The sequence below is a fragment of the Cynocephalus volans genome, chromosome 9 (genome assembly GCF_027409185.1).
Source record: "Cynocephalus volans isolate mCynVol1 chromosome 9, mCynVol1.pri, whole genome shotgun sequence".
Taxonomy (NCBI): domain Eukaryota; kingdom Metazoa; phylum Chordata; class Mammalia; order Dermoptera; family Cynocephalidae; genus Cynocephalus; species Cynocephalus volans.
The window spans coordinates 13083529-13103023 of NC_084468.1; the positions used below are offsets into that span (position 1 = coordinate 13083529).

The 19495-nt window shown below is 39.4% G+C and overlaps 1 protein-coding gene across 1 annotated transcript in view; it reads left to right on the forward strand.

Moving 5' to 3' along the window:
* CD38 (CD38 molecule) overlaps positions 1–18074 on the forward strand; it is a 49789-nt gene extending 31715 nt beyond the window's left edge. The window contains exons 4-8 of the mRNA XM_063107421.1: positions 9064–9149; positions 12651–12724; positions 14333–14425; positions 14783–14869; positions 18011–18074. Coding sequence (XP_062963491.1) covers positions 9064–9149; positions 12651–12724; positions 14333–14425; positions 14783–14869; positions 18011–18074 — 404 coding nt within the window. The remainder of the gene's footprint in view (positions 1–9063; positions 9150–12650; positions 12725–14332; positions 14426–14782; positions 14870–18010) is intronic.
* Positions 18075–19495: the final 1421 nt, after the last annotated feature.

Genomic DNA, 19495 nt, shown 5'->3' on the forward strand with positions numbered 1-19495 from the left:
ACTTTGTTGAGCAGTTGAAATGAAACTGTTCTTATCCTTCCAATTTGGTTTTCCTTCAGTTCTGCAGACCACATGGGTGTCTTGTTCTTCTTTCCCAGTATTGGAGCTTTCAAAAAGATGTTCTGGTCTGTGGATAGTTGCTAGTTGAACTTTCTGTGGGTGGGAGGTTGGGGGGAGGAGTAAAGCCTGAGACTTCCTGCTGCTCCATCTTGCTGATGTTACTTCTCCAGGCTGTAAGTACTTAGTCCTGGAGGCTGAGAAGTCCAAGGTGAAGGCGCTGGCAGATTCAGTGTCTGGTGAAGGCTTACGCTCTGCTTCCAAGATGGCACTTTGTAGCTGCAGCCTCACATGGCAGAAGGCAGAAGGGCAAAAGGGTCTGATCTTTGTATTTTCATTTTTCTATATTCTGACTTAAATATTTTTCTTTATCTGACTTAGTTTTACCTCATTTATTGCTTTTACTATGAAGATCTTAATTTATGTTATAGCTATCTAAACTCTTTTTCTTTTTTCTTTTGCCTTTTTGTATTCTTAATTTAATTCCTCTTACTTGTCAAATTTCCTTTTTCATTTTACTCCTAACTTTACATTTTTATTTAATGATGTGTTTGCATAATGGTAGGCAGCAAGGGGGAAGTATCCTAGTGTGGAGAGGGAAAGTGACAAACAGGGACATTTTTTATTCCTAGATGTGGTTGTGAAGATAAAAGGGGTTTATGTTTATGAAAATCTATAAACTATAAGCACTTTACAAAATGTATGTTCATTTTATCGTCAACATTTTTCCTCCATTGGGAGATGATTCAAATTTATCTTTTGACTCCGTGATAATTATTTACATGTGTACATAGGAATGTTTTTATTTATTTATTTTATTTGTAGTGACTTTTGTTCTTAAAGCATTTAATTATTGTAAAACTTCCAGAATTACTTTATCAATCTAGGAAAGGATTCCAATCTAGAACTTTCCTTGCTGTCACTACCAGTGTTTTATACTCAAGAACTGTCTATGGTCTGTGTGTATTAGTTTCCTGTGGCTGCCGTAAGGAAGTACCATAAATTGGGTGGCTTAAAAAAGTAGAAATTTATGGGTTTATTTTTCTTTTTTGGTGGCTGGGCAGTCCAGAGATCCAAACTTGCGACCTTGGTGTTATAAGGCTGCACTCTAACCAACCAAGCTAACCAGCCAGTGGCCATGACAGTCGATTACATTGTATAATGTTGAACATACTAATTATCCTGATTTGAACATCACATATTGCACACAGGTATTGATATTCAACATTGTACCCCACAGATATGTACAATCAACTATGTTACAATTTTTAAAAAAGGAAATTATAAAAAAGAAAATCGAAAGACTCTCATTAAAAAAGCAATAACACAAAAAACATGTTTATTTTACACAGTCCTGTATCAATAAATAATATAAAAAAAAATAGAAATTTACTGTGTTACAATTATGGAGGCTTGAAGTCCAAAACCAAGGTGTCGGCTGGGCCAGGCTCTCTCTGATCGCTCTAGGGGAGAAACTTTCCTTGCCTTTTCCAGCTATTGATGGTTGCTGACAATCTTTGGTATTCTTTGGTGTTTAGATGCATTACTCCAACCTCTGTCACCATCGTCATATGGCTGTCTTCTCCCCATGTGTCTTCACATCACCTTACCTCTGTGAGTCTCTGTCTCTGTGTCCAAATTTCCCCTCCATGTAAGAACACCAATTATATTGAGTTAGGGTCCATCCACCCTTGTGACCTCATCCTAATTTGATTACATCTGCAAAGACCCTATTTCCAAATAGAGTCACATTCACAGGTACCAGGGGTTAGGACTCAACATATCACTTGGGAGGATAAAATTCAACCCATAAGAAGGTAAAAGTAGACTGATGGTGTTTCTTTAGGGGCAGCTCTCCACAAACCCAGAGAGGAAACGCACACCTGCCATGCTGTCTGACTTCTGGGTGTAAGAAAGTGTTCTAGGGCCTCTCTCCATACACCTTCCCTACCTGCTTGATAATGCAAAGTTGAGGTAAGATATTCCCAGATTCTCCTTCCTTCCTTTCTGCAGGGACTGGTCCTTATGAGACTTATTTATTAATGATTTTATTTTACATCACAAAGTTCTTGGACACAACTTTGAGCCATTTTTTATTTTTTGAATTTAATTTTATTTTGTCAATATACAATGTGGTTGATTCTTGTGGCCCATTACCGAAACCTCCTTCCCTCCTCCCTCTCCCCCCTCCCTCTTAACAATGTCCTTTCTGTTCACTTGTCATATCAACTTCACGGAATTGTAGTTGTTATATCTTTCTCCCTTCCTCCCCCCCATTTACTTTGTGTATTTATTTATTTATTTTTAGCTCCCACCAATAAGTGAGAACTTGTGATATTTCTCTTTCTGTGCCTGACTTGTTTCACTTAATATAATTCTCTCTAGGTCCATCCATGTTGTTGCAAATGGCAGTATTTCATTCTTTTTTATAGCTGAGTAGTATTCCATTGTGTGGATATACCACATTTTCTGTATCCACTCATCTGATGATGGACATTTGGGCTGATTCCAGCTCTTAGCTATTGTAAAGAGTGCTGTGATGAACATTGGAGAACAGGTATACCTTCAACTTGATGATTTCCATTCCTCTGGGTATATTCCCAGTAATGGGATAGCTGGGTCATATGGTAGATCTATCTGAAGTTGTTTGAGGAACCTCCATACCATTTTCCATAGAGGCTGCACCATTTTGCAGTCCCACCAACAATGTATGAGAGTTCCTTTTTCTCCACAACCTCTCCAGCATTTATCATTCACAGTCTTTTGGATATTAGCCATCCTAACTGGGGTGAGATGGTTACTCAGTGTGGTTTTGATTTGCATTTCCCAAATGCTGAGTGATGTTGAGCATTTTTTCATGTGTCTGTTGGCACTTCATATATCTTCCTTAGAGAAATGCCTATTTAGCTCTTTTGCCCATTTTTTAATGGGGTTACTTGTTTTTTTGTTGTAAAGTTGTTTGAGTTCCTTGTATATTCTGGATATTAATCCTTTGTCAGATGTGTATTTTGCAAATGTTTTCTCCCACTCTGTTGGTTGTCTTTTAACTCTGTTAATTAATTTCTTTTGCTGTGCAGAAGCTTTTTAGTTTGATATAATCCCATTTGTTTATTTCTCCTTTGGTTGCCCATGCTTTTGTGGTCGTATTCATGAAGTCTGTGTCCAGTCCTACTTCCTGAAGTGTTTCTCCTATATTTTCTTTATGAGGTTTTATTGTTTCAGGGTGTATATTTAATTCTTTAATCCATTTTGAGTTGATCTTAGTATATGGTGAGAAGTATGGGTCTAGTTTCCTTGTCCTGCATATGGATATCCAGTTATCCCATCACCATTTGCTGAAGAGGCGGTCTCTTCCCCAGTGTATAGGCTTGGTGCCTTTGTCAAAGATCAGATGGCTGTAGGTGTGTGCGTTGATTTCTGGATACTCTATTCTATTCCGTTGATCAGTGTGTCTGTTTTTATGCCAGTACTATGCTGTTTTGGTTATTATAGCTTTGTAGTATAGTTTAAAGTCAGGCACTGTTATGCCTCCAGCTTTACTTATTTATTTATTTTTTTGCTCAGAATTGCTTGGCTATGTGTGGTCTTTCATTATTTCATATAAATGTCTGGATAGTTTTTTCCATTTCTGAGAAAAATGTCATTGGAATTTTGATGGGGATTGCATTGAATTTGTATATCACTTTGGGTAGTATGGACATTTTCACAATGTTGATTCTTCCAGTCCAAGAGCATGGGATATCTTTCCATCTTCTTGTGTCCTCTTTAATTTCTCTCAGCAGTGGTTTGTAGTTCTCATTATAGAGATTTTTCACATCCTTGGTTAACTCAATTCCTAAGTATTTTATTTTTTGGGTGGCTATTGTAAATGGGCAGGCTTTCTTGATTTCTCTTTCTGCATGTTCACTATTGGAGAATAGAAATGCTACTGATTTTGTGTGTTGATTTTGTATCCTGAAAGTTTGCTAAAATCATTTATCAACTCCAAGAGTTTTTTTGTAGAGGCTTTAGGCTGTTCAATATATAGGATCATGTCATTTGCAAACAGGAACAGTTTGACTTCATCTTTTCCAATTTGGATGCCCTTTATTTCCTTCTCAATTCTGATTGCTCTGGCTGGTACTTCCAACACTATGTTGAATAGGAGTGGTGAGAGTGTCTAGTTCCTGTCCTTAAGGGAAAAGCTGAAAGCTTTTTTCATTCAGGATGATATTGGCAGTGGGTTTATCATACATGGCTTTAGTTATGTTGAGATACTTTCCATCTATACCTACTTTTAGAGAGTTTTTATCATGAATGAGTGTTGAATTTTATCAAATGCTTTTTCAGCATCTATAGAGATGATCATATAGTCCTTGTGTTTGATTTCATTGCTATGGTGTATCATATTTATTTTTTTGCATATATCGAACCAACCTTTCATCCCTGGGATGAATCCAACTTGATCACTGTGTATAATTTTGAGTATGTGTTGCTGTATTCTGTTAGCTAGTATTTTTATTGAGGATTTTTGTATCTGCTCATCAAGGATATTGGCCTGTAGTTTTCTTTTTTAGTTGTATCTTTACCTGGTTTTGTTATCAGAGTGATGTTTGCTTCATAGAATGAGTTTAGGAGAATTGCCTCTGTTTCAATCTTTTGGAATAGTTTGTAGAGAATTGGTGTCAATTCCTCTTTGAATGTTTGGTAGAATTCTGCTGTGAATCCATCTGGTCCTGGGCTTTTCTTTGTTGGGAGCCTTCTGATAACAGCTTCAATGTCTTTTATTGTTATTGGTCTGTTAAGATTTTCTACATCATCTTGGCTCAGTTTTGGTAGCTTGTGTGTGTCCAGAAATTTATCCATTTCCTCTAGATTTTCAAATTTGTTGGCATATGGTTGTTTATAGTAGTCTCTAATGATTCCTTGTATTTCAGGGGTATCAGTTGTAATATCACCATTTTCATTTCTAATTTTTTGTTATTTGGGTCTTCTCTCTTCTTTTTTTTGTTAGCCATGCTAATGGTTTGTCAATTTTATTTATCTTTTCAAAAAACCAACTTTTTGATTCATTGATCTTTTGTATCATTTTTTGGGTTTCAATTTCATTAAGTTCTGCTCTGATCTTAATGATTTCTTTCTGTCTGCTAACTTTGGGTTTGGATTACTCTTGTTTTTCTAGTTCTTTAAGGTGAAGTATTAGGTTGTTCACTTGCCATCTTTCCATTCTTCTGAAGTAAGCATTTAATTCAATAAATTTCCCCCTTCTTTTTTTGCAGTATCCCACAGGTTTTGGTATGATGTATCATTGTTTTCATTAGTTTCAGTAAATTTTTTTATTTCCTGTTTGATTTCTTCTTGGACCCATATGTCATTAAGTAGAATGCTGTTTAATTTCCATTTGTTTGTATAGTTTCCAGAATTTCGTTTGTTATTGATTTCTAATTTTAATACATTGTGGTCTGAAAAAATACATGGGATAATTCCAATTTTTTTGAATTTGTTGAGACTTGATTTGTGACTTAACAAGTGATCTATCCTGGAGAATGATCCATGTGCTGCTGAGAAGAATGAATATTCTGAGGTTGTTGGATGGAATGTTCTGTAGATATCTGCCAAGTCCAATTGGTCTAGAGTGTTGTTTAGATCTTGTGTTTCTCTGCTGATTTTTTGTCTAGATGATCTGTACAATATTGATAGTGGGGTGTTCAGTTCCCCTGTTATTATGGTATTAGTGTCTGTTTCCTTCTTTAGGTCTAATACAATTTGCTTTATAAATCTGGCTACTCTGACATTGGGTGTGTATATATTTATGATTGTTATGTCTTCTTGGTGGATCAATCCTTTTATCATTACATAGTGTCTCTCATTATCTCTTTTTATGGTTTTTAGTTTAAAGTCTATTTTATCAGATATAAGAATAGCTACTGCAGCTCGTTTTTCATTTCTGTTTGCATGGTAAATCTTTTTCCATCTTTTCACTCTTAGTCTATGTGAGTCTTTATAGGTGAGGTGGGTCTCTTGAAGGCAACATATAGTTGAGTCCTCCTTTTTAATCCAGTCAGCCAGTCTGTGTTTTTTGATTGGGGAATTTAATCCTTTCATATTAAGAGTTGTTATTGAAAGTGTTGATTTACTCGTAGCATTTTACTGATTTTTGTTTGGATGTCTTAAGTGTCTTTTGTTCCTTTCTTTCTGATTTACTGTTTGTCTTCTGTATTTGTTGATTTCTTGGGTTGTAGATAAACTTTTTTTTCCTCTTCATTGTTGGCATTTTTATTTTACTAGTGGGTTTTGATTTTTCTTGAGTTTTTATGGCAGTAGTTATTTTTCAGGTACCAAACCCAGTACTCCCTTGAGAATTTCCTGTAAGGGTGGTAGTGGGGTAGTGAACTCCTGCAGTTTTTGTTTGTCTGAGAAATATACTATTTGCCCTTCATTTCAGAAGGATAACCTTGTGGGGTAGAGTATTCTTGGCTGACAATCTCTGTCTTTTAGTATTTTGAATATATCATCCTATTCCTTTCTGGCTTTTTCTGATGTTAGACTAACATCAGAAAAGTCTGATGTTAGTCTGATTGGGGTTCCCTTATAGGTGATTTGATGCTTCTCTCTTACAGCTGTTAAAATTCTCTCTTTGTCTTTGAGTTTTGCCAATTCGACTATAACATATCTCGGGGAAGACCTTTTCAGTTTGAATACATTTGGGGATCTTTGAGCTTCCTGAATCTGAAGATCTGTGTCTTTTCCAATACCTGGGAAGTTTTCTGCCACTATTTTGTTGAATATGTTTTCAATGCGATCTCCTTTTTCCTCCCCTTCTTGAATACCCATGACTCGGATATTTGAGTGCTTAAGGTTTTCCGATATCTCTCTTAGATTTTCTTCAATGTTTGTAATTCTTTTTTCTTTTTTTTCTGTCTGCCTGTGTTATTTCAAACAGCCCATCTTCAAGGTCAGAAGTTCCTTCTTCTGCTTCTGCAAGCCTGTTGGTTAAACTCTCTGTTTTTTTTTTTTTTTTTTATTGAGTGAATTCTTCAGCTTGGCAAGCTCTGCTGCATTCTTTTTCAGGGCATTATTTTCTTGTACATTTCTTCTTTCAGGTCTTGTATACTTATCCTCATTTCATCGTGTTGTCTAGCTGAGTTTTCTTGTATCTCATTGTTTCCTTAGAATTATCACTCAAAATTCCTTGTAAGACATTTCAAGGGCTTCTTGTTCTATAGGATCTAGGACTTGAGAGTTGTTACCCTTCGGTCATGTACTTTCTTGATTTTTCATATTTCTGGTATCTTTCCTTTGATGTTTAGTCATTGTGGCAAGGGATTTCATGGTCCACTGGTTCGACACTATTGTCCGGCTAGGATCCTGCCGGGGCTGCCAATTTGGCACTGCTGCCTCAGTGTCTGCTTGGATGCCTGCTGGCACCTCAGGTGTGTGCTTGCCGTAGGTCTCGGGTTTCTCCGGAGAGGTGCCTCTCTGGTCAGTGCACACTCAGCTGGGCTGGGGATGGGGTCCTGCAGTGGTGAGGCCTTCCTGCTAGGTCATGTGCTGGCACCATGAGGCACATGGTCTCCTCAGGTCTCGGGCCTCTCTGGGGGTGCACCTCTCTGTTTGGCGCACACTTGGCTGGGCTGGGGCTGGGGTCCAGCGGCAGTGAGGCCTACTTGCTTGGTTGCACACTGGCACCGTAGGGCCGAGTCATTTTTTCTTTAAAAATTTTTTAATATACTTAAGATGTACAGTGTGATGTTTTGATATACATATAAATACTGAACCAATTACTACAGTGAAGCTAATTATCATATCCTTTCTTCACATAGTTAACATTTTTCTGTGGTGATATGCCCTCTTTCTTACTGCCCCCAGTCAATCAGTCACCAACCTAATCTATTTGCCTGGTAATTCATCCTTCCTATCCCATTAGCACTGCCTGAGTCCAGCACACGAACACACTTTCCTTTCTTGCTAGGTCTGTTGTATTCTTACTGCTCACTCTTCACCCCTTTATGTCAGTCTCCATCTGGCAACCACTGTGTTCTTCCTAAAATGAAAATGTGATTGTATCTGTCTCCTACCCAAACCTAAATAGCTCTCTTTTGTCTCTAGGGTAAAGTCTAAATTCCTTGGCATGACCTGGCCTCTGTCTCTTATCCATCTCATCTTCTATCACTCCTCTCCTCACCCCTTCTGCTCTGGGAGCACTAATATGAACACACTAGGCTGTCCCACACCTCTGTGCCTTTGCATATCTTCTCTCTGCATGGAGCACCTTTCTTTATCTTGTCTGCCTGAAGACTCCTGTTCATCCTTCAAAACCAAGTTCAATGTCAACCTTCCCTGCTGCTGCTGCACAAGCTTCATCCCAAGTTGATCTTTCTCTGGTTTATTTGATTACACATGACATTATGTGTTCTCTGAAGGCAGGGCTCTCATCTAATTCACCTCTTACCCCCAGGGCATAACACTCAATAAATGTTTGTGCATTAAGGCAGATACCCTTGGGAGATGTGACAAGGAAACTATTCATTCATGCTCAGTGTCTATTACACCTCACTGAGGGCTGAGCCTGTCTTGATGGGGGTGAGTGTAGAAGACTGAGGACATCTGCGCCTAAGGTGTGGGGACTTAAGGAGGTTGGAGAGCAAACTGTCAACAATAGAGAGTTGTTAGGAAGCAGAGAAGTGATTGGTGAGAGTGACCCTTGGAGGCCTGGTTTTGTTTGTAATTCTTCCTGAATGTCGGGGCTTGTCTCTATTGAATGAACTTTTGCTGCTATTTCCCAGAATGATGACTTAAAACCTGTCACTGTGTTCCTGTCTGGGATTTGGAAGGTAAGGTGAGGACTTGGAAGGGAGTCAGGGCACACTTAGTTAAATTAGGTCGAGATGTGCCCCTTCTCAATCCTCCATCTCGGCAGTGGTGCCACTGAAAAAATAGCCTGTGAGGGGACAGCCAGGGGAGAATGGAGCTTATTTATGCTCTTTCTCTTCTACTTAATTATTTTCTGTAAACTGTGTCTTTTAGAAATGAACTATCAGTCTTGCCCACACTGGAAGAAAGACTGCAGCAACAACCCTAATTCAGTATTCTGGAAAATGGTTTCCCAGAGGGTAAGTACAAAGCAGTGAAATGCTGGCATGTTGGAAACCAAAGAATTTAAGATCTCTTCCAGTCCGTGGTTGGTTTTAACACTTTTTGGATCACGGATCTTTTTAGGAATAAAAATATAGGATTTTTTCCTGAGAAAAAGGTTCAGAAGCACATGCCAGATTATTTTCACATACAATTTTCAAGCATTCATGGAGGGTTCGTGGGCTTCAGTTGAAGAATATTTGCTCTTACCCATTCTTTGATTTTGGTTGCCAGGAAGCAGGGGCTTGATTCAATCCTTTAATTCAGGTCAACTTTAGATTCCTGGAGCAGTCTTAATAATCTGCATTTATAGACCACTTACTATGTGCCAGATACAGTCCTCAGCTCTTTACATGAATTAAGAACTTTCATGCTCACAAAAACCCTATTAAGTAGGTACCATGAGTGTCATACCCATTTTACAGATGCCAATACGGAGGTACAGGTAAATAAGCAATCTACCAATTGCACACAGTTAGTAAATGGCAGATTTGGAGTGTATCCCATGTTGTCTGACTCCAGATCCAGAATCTGGGCTGGGAAATCATCACCATGCCCCCCGCTCCCATCTATTGCTGATTTTACTTGAAGCTATCTGTATTCATTTTTCTTATAAGTTGCTTCTTTGCAAGTGGACAAGGAAAAAATTCTTTGCAAGTGGACTAGGAAAAAAAAAAAAAGAAAGAGAAATAAAGAAAAGAAGAAAGAAGTGAAAGAGGAAGAGGCAGTAAAAATACACTAATTGTAATTCTCCAAAATTAAACTTACACATCTGAGGAGCTGGGCCAAATGAAAACTTATGTTAATTAAATGCCTATGTGTTAGTCTGTTTGTGCTGCTATAAGAAAATACCTGAGACCGGGCAATTGATAAAGAAAAGAAATTTATTTCTTCACAGCTCTGGAGGCTGGAAAGTCCAAGATCAAGGCACCAGCAGATTCAGGGTCTGGCCAGAGCTATTCTCTGCTTCCAAGATTACACCTTGTTGCTGCGTCCTCACATGGTGGAAGGAGAAGGGCAAAAAGGGCCATGGTAGTTCCCTTGAACCCTTTCATAAGGCATGGATCCCCACTTCCTAAAGTCCCCACCTCTTAATACTGTCACGTTAAGTCTTAGGTTCCAACATGTGAATTTTGAGGAAGACATATACATTCATATGTCACATATTTGTGACAAGCCTGGAGGTGCCTTTGCTATGTCATTCTCATTTAGTCCTCTCAGTAGATAGCGTGAGAAGGTACAAATTCCCACATTAAAGGTGAAGAAGCTAAGACTTAGAGGCTAAGTTACTCATCCAGGGTCACTGTGTTAGTAAGTAGGAGAGGTGAGAGGCTCACCTAGATCTGCCTGATTGCAAAGTCATGCTCTTCAATTTTATTGTTTGAATCTACTTATTGGTTCTGTCTCCTAAATGGCAGGCTTGATCTTCCTTAACTCCCTTTTGGTACCTAACTGAACACGTGCCTTAAGGGGATTCAGGTAAACCCGCGTATGGCGGAGAAAGGTGAACAGCCTTGGGGTTGAAGTAAGGAAATCACCTTTAAATTCGGGCAAATTCCTTAACCATTCTGACGTTTAGATTCTTCATTTGTCAAATGGAGATCAAAATATGCCTGTTCCATAGGGTTCCTGCAATGTTTAAATAAGATACCATTATCCTGTCGAATAACTGAGAATCTTTCCATTTAACAAGTAATTGTTGAGTACCTACTATGTGCTGTGAAAAATCAGGGGCACTGAGTACTTTCTGTTTGTTTGTTTGTTTTTTCCTAGAATAGCTTCTGATTATTTCATCTCTCTATCATATATTTTAGGGAAATGCTATTGCTAAAAAGTTTTAAAGCCAAGTCATATTTTATATGTATCAAGCATCTACTTGTGATCCCTGCTCAGTCCTTGGTGCTGGGAGGACAGTGGTGAAGGAGATTGAAGGTGCCCTGTTGTCGTGAGCTACCTGGACACCTGCACCTTTATCTTTGCAAAAGGCTCATCGACGTTTGTGGATGGTCTTCTTTTGTCAGACTAGTCCTTTTCTTTTTCTGACAATAGAGGAAGTGCTGCTTGGTGGCTCAAATTCCCACCTCACCTCCTTGCTTCCAAGTTATGTGACCCTGAGACAAACTGACCCGATAGTTACCTTGTGGGAACTCTTGAGAATTATATCCTGTGGGGTCCATGCCTGGCACCTGAAAGTACTCTTTTGAGTTGGTACTCATGATTAGTAATAAGAATTGAGCCTCTGTCCCTTTGCTCATCACCTCCAATGAAAGACAGAAGCAGCATTAACTTTCACAGTCCAGTCTCAAATCCTTTGGTGGTGTTAATAACACCTGCAGATTAATCTAACGTCCAGATTCTTTGGTAAAGCATTCATGGCCCAGCATGAATTAACTTGTTTGCCCAATTTCAGCATCCGCTGGCATTTCCCCCCAGACACCAGTGTTCTCTTAAATTCTTAAGTCTTTCTGTTCATAGCTGCCTCAGTCTTCACCTGGTGCAATGCTGTTTATCTTTCAGGACTTGGCTTTTGTGCCTTCCTTTACACTTTTCTTGTTCTTTCCTAATTTCTACTACAGAGTATTGGACTTCTTACTTCCTCTTGCCCTTCCTCCCTCCCATCCTTTTTCCTTCCATGGATTTTTCCTGGTCACCCACTCTGTGCCATGCACCAGGTACAAGGCACCCCAGGCTGTGGAGGCAAGCAAGGTAGTCAGGCTCATGGCTCTCATGAAACTCTTAGTATGGCAGCTAAATCTACCTTAAGCTCATTGTTACAGTGTGATATAGTTGGATAATGTGAAGGGGACATGGGATGCTGTTAGAGTTCAGAGAAGGGGACCCGAGCTAGTCTTAGGGATCTGCGTAGGCCTCCTAGAGGAAGCATCCAGATCATTATTTTGTTTATGTTTTCTCCCCAGTATCTAGCAAAAATTCCTGTGGAATGTTTGCTGCATGAAGAAATAAAATGCCTTGCTCAATCATATTCATTCATTCATTCATTCATTTCTCCCTTTTCTTTTTCCAGGACTCAGGGTCACCTTCTCTTTCCTCAGTTTCCCCTTTCATGGTGTTTCCATTTCCCTGACTCCTGAATCGTCCACCCTGCTCCCACTAAATGACATGTAGTGTCTATAGTGCATGACACTCAGAGAGCTTTCATCTTCCTCCTCTAGCGACATTGCTCTTACTTATCTGGACTTCCACCTTCTGAACTACCGAATTTAGCAGCCCTGTGAACAATGACATTGAACTGCATTGTTCAAATACAGATTGGAGCAAATGCTTCAAGAACTCTGATGTGAAGCATCATCCCTCCAATGGCTTGGATAAATATTATATAGACCTGGCATTCCTGTACCAAAACCATACAGGATATTCCCTCCTTCACTACCTAATGTAAGCACTGTTTTGACTGGAACTGCTGGGACAAGGTGATTAAATTTGCATGTTGAAGAATGGTGGGCATTTGTTTTTTTAAGTTTGCAGAAGCTGCCTGTGGTGTGGTCCAAGTGATGCTCAATGGGTCCATCAGTAAAACCTTTAACAAAGACAGGTACTCATTTCTTTGCCTTCTATTTGCAAGGGTTATCATAGCCTCCTGTTGGATATTTCATCCCTAGAAAGAACATGCTTTTCATGTTTCAAGTCAGTCCTGAAGATTTGGGCTAAAAAAGGTAAACATTTTTATTCTCTGGAGAGATTTGTCTTTCTGAGTCAATGCTTTTGTCTCAGGAGAATTACAAATTTCTCCTTTGCCTAAAATCCTTTAATGGTTGTGCGGTATATGCATGTATTGAAACAACATGTTCTGTTCCACAAATGTGTACAAGTAAATGTTAAATTCAACAAATAAATAAAATCCTCTAATGATCCTAGTGGCTGCTGCATTGCAGCCAGCCCTTGCTCTTGACTTTTCCAGGCCTGGTGTAATTTTCTCAGCTTTCGCTCCCATTAGATTCCATCCTGCCCATTTCCCACCTTTGTTCACACTGTTCCCTCATATGACCTGCCTCTTCTTCCCCCTTCTGCCTGTCTCAATCCTTATCATCCACGAAGATCTGGCCTGACTCCTCTCTCCTCCACAAAGAGCGTGAATCCCAATTCAGCAATAAAATTATTCCTGGGAATGTCAGGAACTGTGCTGAGCTTCCAGCCTTCATGATCTCTTTGCAGGCATTGTCAGCAACGTACTGCAAGGGTTACAAGTGGGGGGACTCCAGAGCTCATTGCACATTCCCTGCATGACCTAAGGCAGGGCACCTAACCTCTGTGAGCCCCTGTATATGTACCTGAAGAGGTGATGGTAACATGAAAAGTGAGATAATATATGAAAATTGAGCTCTTGCCTAACAGAGAAAGTGCTCAATGAGCTTAGCTTCAGCTGTCACTCTCTTGTTGACTCCTCACCACTGAATCTGGCCACACCCACCCCTTCCCAGTCTGACCTCCTTCTATACTTAGTTTTTACCTCATTGATTGCCTTGTGGCTTTTGTTCTCTAATCTTTCCCCAGATAAGGCTGGTTGAAGGAGGGAGCATATGTTAATTTGTTCCGAGAACTGTAGTGACCAATACTAATTTCCCCTTCTTCCTGTGCTAATATTTACTTCTACAACAAAGATTTGTCCTTCTTGTCTTCTTCTGATCCCAACCTTTTGGGTGAAAATGTTAACATTTCAGAATTTTGTAATCTGATATTAGGGATCTAAGTACTTGTAACACAAGCAGCAGCTGTCAGAGACTAACAGGGATGGGTTTAGGAATGGGATTAGGGCAGGTGTCAGGGGCTTATAGAGAGCACTGCTTCTCAGACTCTACTGAGCATGGGAATCTCCTGGGGATTGTAAACTCCAAATTAATACAGGAGGTGGTGGTGGGATGAGATTCTGCAGCTGTAACTAGGTCCCAGGTGATGCATTGACCTTAGGACTACTCTGAATAGCAAGTAAAGAATAAGCAACAACATACAGATTAAAAATCTTATTTTGAATCTTGTCAATTGAGAGTCATGTCAAATGAGAAAAAGTGACTGTTTCTAATGCAAATTATTGGTCCATTCCAAACAGTAGGTTTTAACCAGTGGCATCCTGTCTGCTGGTTTTTGACAGAGGGTGTGGATGCTTTAGTTTGTGGTTGACAATATTCTTTCTTTTCTATGTTAGCATTTTTGGAAGTTTGGAAATCTTTAAGCTGCAACCAGAGAAGGTTCATACACTACAAGCCTGGGTGATGCATACTATCGAAGGAGTTGCCAGGTATGTCTTACTACTTTGTACTCAAGAATTATTTTTATGAATTAGTCCATCAAATAATCCATAGTCACAAGAATGCACTGGGAACAGACTGGATCAGGAAATGAATGGGGTCTTACTCTGCATTTAGCCCATCCCTGCAACCTCTTAGTTTTATTTCTGTGCAGTAATTTCTGACTGCTTGACACCTGAGGCTCCCCTGATGACCTGAAGGCTCTTAGAGGCTGAACCTCTGCTCCACCTCTTCACCTGGGCTTTGTCCAGGGCATGCTACCAAACGAAACCAGGAAACTCAGGCTTTTGCAAGATCAAATGTTTGCAAGATCTTGTTATTTTAATACTTTCTTCTTTCTTCCCCAGTGACTCATGCTCCAGTTCCTCCATAAATGAGCTGAAATTAATTCTAAGCCAAAAGAATATTACGTTTATCTGCCAGAATGACTACAGGTAATTGATTTCTTCTTGAAAGAGAAAAGGCAGTCTTGCCATTGGTAGGTGTTTCCCCTTTCCTTGGCTACCTCTGAGCTGGGAGGGCTGCAGGAATCTTGCCTGGCCATGATGGTGATCTGAGGCGGTGACTTACGGTAACCTCTGTCTCTCCCCCTCTGCTGGCCTTGCCCAAGAGGTTTTCCTAGCCAGTGGCCTTCGCTTGGCCACCTTCCCCCATCCCCTTCCTTCCCTACCTGCCCCCAGCAGTAATTTGCCTTTGAAGCTGGCCCAGCCTTTGAGGGCTTATTTCCTGGTGTCCTGAGTAAGGGGCCTTGCCCAAGGGTGTTAGGCCTGCAAGGTTTCGGGGGGAACAAAAGCATGTTTTGCCAAGACCTTTCTCTCAAGATGTAAAATCCTCATGACTTGGCATAATTTTGCATGTGAAATTTCCTTAGTTGGATCTGGGTGCAGATTCCTAACACTTGGTAAGTTGCCACATGGCAGTCTACCAAGATTTATTTTTTTCAATTAAAAAATGTAAAATCTTAAAAAAAAAATTTACTGGTTATCCATGTTTATTGGAGAAACGTTTAAAATTACAGATAGATATATAATTTTAAAGTTACCTGTAACTGTTTTCAAACCTGGGACCCCCTCACTTATTTTTAAGAGTTGTAGCCAATGATGTAGGTAAGGATTCCGCGCTGGAAGCATCGTTGAAGATTTTCTCCATGTGATCACTGGGAACAAGACTGATACAGGGGGAAGAGGTTGTTCAAAGCACGTGGAAGCTGAAGTGCTAGGATATTTTTCCTGTCTCTTTCACATCACCAGTCTCTCCCACCACCTGCTTCATGAAGGCAGAAAGATAGATTCAAGGGACTGATGGCTTTTGTTTCTCAAATGACCCACATTTCCCATCAATCAGCTGGCTCCTACCTGAAAACTGCCAGAGAATTGCATGTGCATTCTGCAGCAGTTAGATGGGAAAACAGAAAGAACAAAGGAACAACTATAAAAGAAATCTTGCAGACATCTGACACAGCCTAGGTTAGTCAAAGATATTTTGCATAGCGAACCTAGAATACTAGAAGCCTAGGAGAAGACTGGGGAATTAAAATGAGTCCTATCCCCAACACTCTTTTATCTTTTTTCCTTTCTCTCATTAATGGCCAGAAGACCTTTAGATTAAAACCCATCAGTGACCCTCACTGTGCCTGCTCCAGGGTCCAGGTGAGCTCACTCATTCTCCATCTGGAAAGAATATGTAGGCATAGCTTCTGTTTGGACTTGTACAGACATAAGCCATGTGGGAAGCAGATCATTTGTAAGCCAGTATCTGGCACTCAGAGCATTAGATCGTGTAACCTTAAACTTGGAGATCATATTTAAAATCACTGTTTATTTTCTCCAACCATGATTTCTCCAACCAATACACACATCATGACTCTTTAATTACCAGACCCGTAGGGCCCCTTGTTGTACCTAAGAGTTGTGTGGCTTTGGAAGACAGCTCTCTGACTCTAGGGGAGCCCAAAATGAATGTCATGGATGTAGACGTAGACTGTAGTTTAAATCTCTTCATCCCAAATGTATTTTCTGGTTTTAGCAAACTTTTGTCCAGCTGTTTTGGTGTGATTATTTCATAAGCAAACAAAAGTGTAATTTTATTTCTATAGATTAGGCTCCCTAATGATTCTAATGTTACCCTTAATAAATTCCACAAACACCATTAACATTTGGCTGTATATCCTTTAAGACTTCCTTTTTCCCCGCCATATACACACTCATAGACCTGATAAAATATATGCAGAGTTTCTTAACATATGTTTTAACCAGTGGAGTAAACAGAGGTAAAAATACTTTTTTGGATTATCATAAATACAGCAAATAGTCAGCATACATTATCTGGTTAGTACCCCCGAGCAGCATGTAAAAAAACACCTAAAAGGGTGCATTAATCCATTTTACTTCAAAATATACTGTCTCTATCCATCAAAATGTTATTCAACATATGAAAGATGTGTCCATTTTATTGGGACGTTGGATACGAATACTTACATATTTATGGAGAGAGATCATCTTAACAGCATAATTACTTCTTCTTTTCCAAAATTGAATTCCCAATAAATTAGAAACTGTAATTAAGAAACATATTCATAGTCTCCTCATTTAATATCAAGCAAAGATAGCTTCAAAAATCCTAAATAGTTTTAGATTCCTTTTCCATAGCAGTATGTCCTTAAGGAAGAGAATACTCTTTTCCCTCGAGTGTGTTCATATGCGCGATCCCAGGTGACCATATTGGTGAGAATGAAGTGACTCTAAACTGAGAGCTGCTGTGCCCAGCTGGTCATGCAAATTGGCTAGATACGAACCTGAGATGACTCACAAGGGCAGCTTCTGACAACTCTCCCTTCCAGAGGCCCAGGGATGCTGGCAGCTTCTTCCAAGGAACGCTTTCTTCCTTGATTCGCATTTAGCAAAATTAGATTTAGCTACAATTTAATGAGCCACTTTCCCTGCAATCCACCTCTCCTCACCCCCCATGTGCTAGACATCCCAGAGGACCCTGTAGCTTTGTTATCTCATTCCTATGAAAATGATAGTCATTCGCCTGTTAGATACATACCTAAGGCTTGCTCTGTGTTAAGGAAGTGTGGTCTTCTTGCTGGTAGCCTCCAGCCTTCTCCTCCAGGGTCTGTAACCCCTGTGCTGCCTCTGACCCTTGGATCCAACACTCACTCAGGAAACTCTAAAAAGAGGAAAACAAATCACCCACAGAAACTCTGGGGGTCCCTGGTCCCAGTTGCTACTTCTGCTGTTTCTTGGTCATCTGCTGACATTGATAGCATGTATCTGTGACATGTTAGAGCCAGACATTTGTTCTTACCTCCACATATTACTGTCAAACATTCCTTCTCAGTATTTATTTCTATGGCTGTACAAGTGAAATGAAAGTACCTTGGGCCCCATTTGAAGTCATTCACTCCTGGATAAGGCCTTTCTCAGTGTTGTCACTGCCTTAGAGGTGCTTGTGTGGATGCTAAGTGGTCTGTGCCTACTTTTGTTGCTAATGAAGGGGTTTCTTTCATTAAAGAATCGAGCCACAGATGGGTCAGACTGCCTCGATCCCCTTTTTCTGCTCTTCTGTCATAGGCCTGCCAGATTTGTTCAGTGTGTGAAAAATCCTGAGCACTTACGTTGCAGATCTATTATCTGAGCCAATCGCCATGAGTGTTCTCGATCTTCAACTGCTTGAAGCATGCACCAACATACAAGACTCAGCAGATACACTGGTGAAGAGCTGAAGATTTGGGGGAGTCCTCTGTCATAATGTCAACACTGGAGATGGAAGCCTTTTCCCCCAAAGTCTTAAAATAATATGTTATCGGTATAGTTTTTATTGTGTGATCTACTAATATTAAAAAAAAAAGATTATCATATAAAATTAGAATGAAAATTTTATATTATTATTTTGTTTTAATTTTCATGTGACATGTTCATGTTGTTTATATGTGGGTAACATCCTTTCTATTGAAAAATGACCACATAAAACCTCTCTTATTAAACAGGCAAGAAAAGTAGATGCCCAAGCTTTTCAGAAAACATTACATTTCCAAACAAATACCCGTGTCCCATGATGTATTTTTGTACCCTTCCTACAGATAGTCAGACTATAAACTCTATGTCATGGGTCATGTTGTGGAAAAGTATTCCGTAGGATATAAGCTACCCACGTAATTGGTGCTTTACTCTAAGCCTTCCAAAGGCCCTGTGAACTCGGTATTATTATCGTCCATTTTTAGGTGAGAAAATGGGAGCTCAAAGAGGTTACTGAATTTTCCTACAGTCATACATTTAGTATCAAAGTAGAGGCTTGGGAGCTCTGTCCAACTCCAAAGTACCTATGCTCTTTTTTTCTAGGCCTGTAATACCAAACTGTTGCTTATGATCTCTTCCAACAAATGCATTTTGGGTTAAATTGGATGTAATAGAATCTGAAATGTGATTTTTCTGGATGGCTTCAAAACAGATACATTTTTTCCTTCTCTTCCTCTTTCTCCTCCTCCTCATGCTCAGTGTCTTATACGTGTAGTATGCAGTTAAAATACGTTTGTTCCTGATACTGGCAATTTATGTTTTCTTTCCCCACACCTTTTTTTTTTTAAGACTAGTCTTGCTTGGGGCTTATCAATTTTATTACTTTTTCAAAGAGCCAAACTTTGTTGAATTTTCCTTTCTGTTTAATTGGGTTTTGCTATTCTCTTTATTATTAGAAATATAGATATTTCTTCTAATTCCTTTGGGTATCTCTATTCAGGCCCTTGAGATGGTAACCTAGATCGCTGATTTTTCAGCCTGTTTTCTTTTCTGATACGTACATTTTAGTACTATAAATTTCCCTCAGAGCTCAGCATTAGCTGTAGCTCTTAAGTTTTGATATGTCTATTTTCATTATCATTCAGTTAAAAATATTTTCTCATTTCAGTGTTATGTAAAAGTGTGTTGCTTAATTTTCAACATCTGGAGATTTTTTTTTTTTAAACATATATGTATTGAGTAAAGAATTAATAAACTAATTTGAGACTCCAGGGAATCTGCTTGGTTTGTTGAAAATAGCATATATTTTGGAGTTAGGCA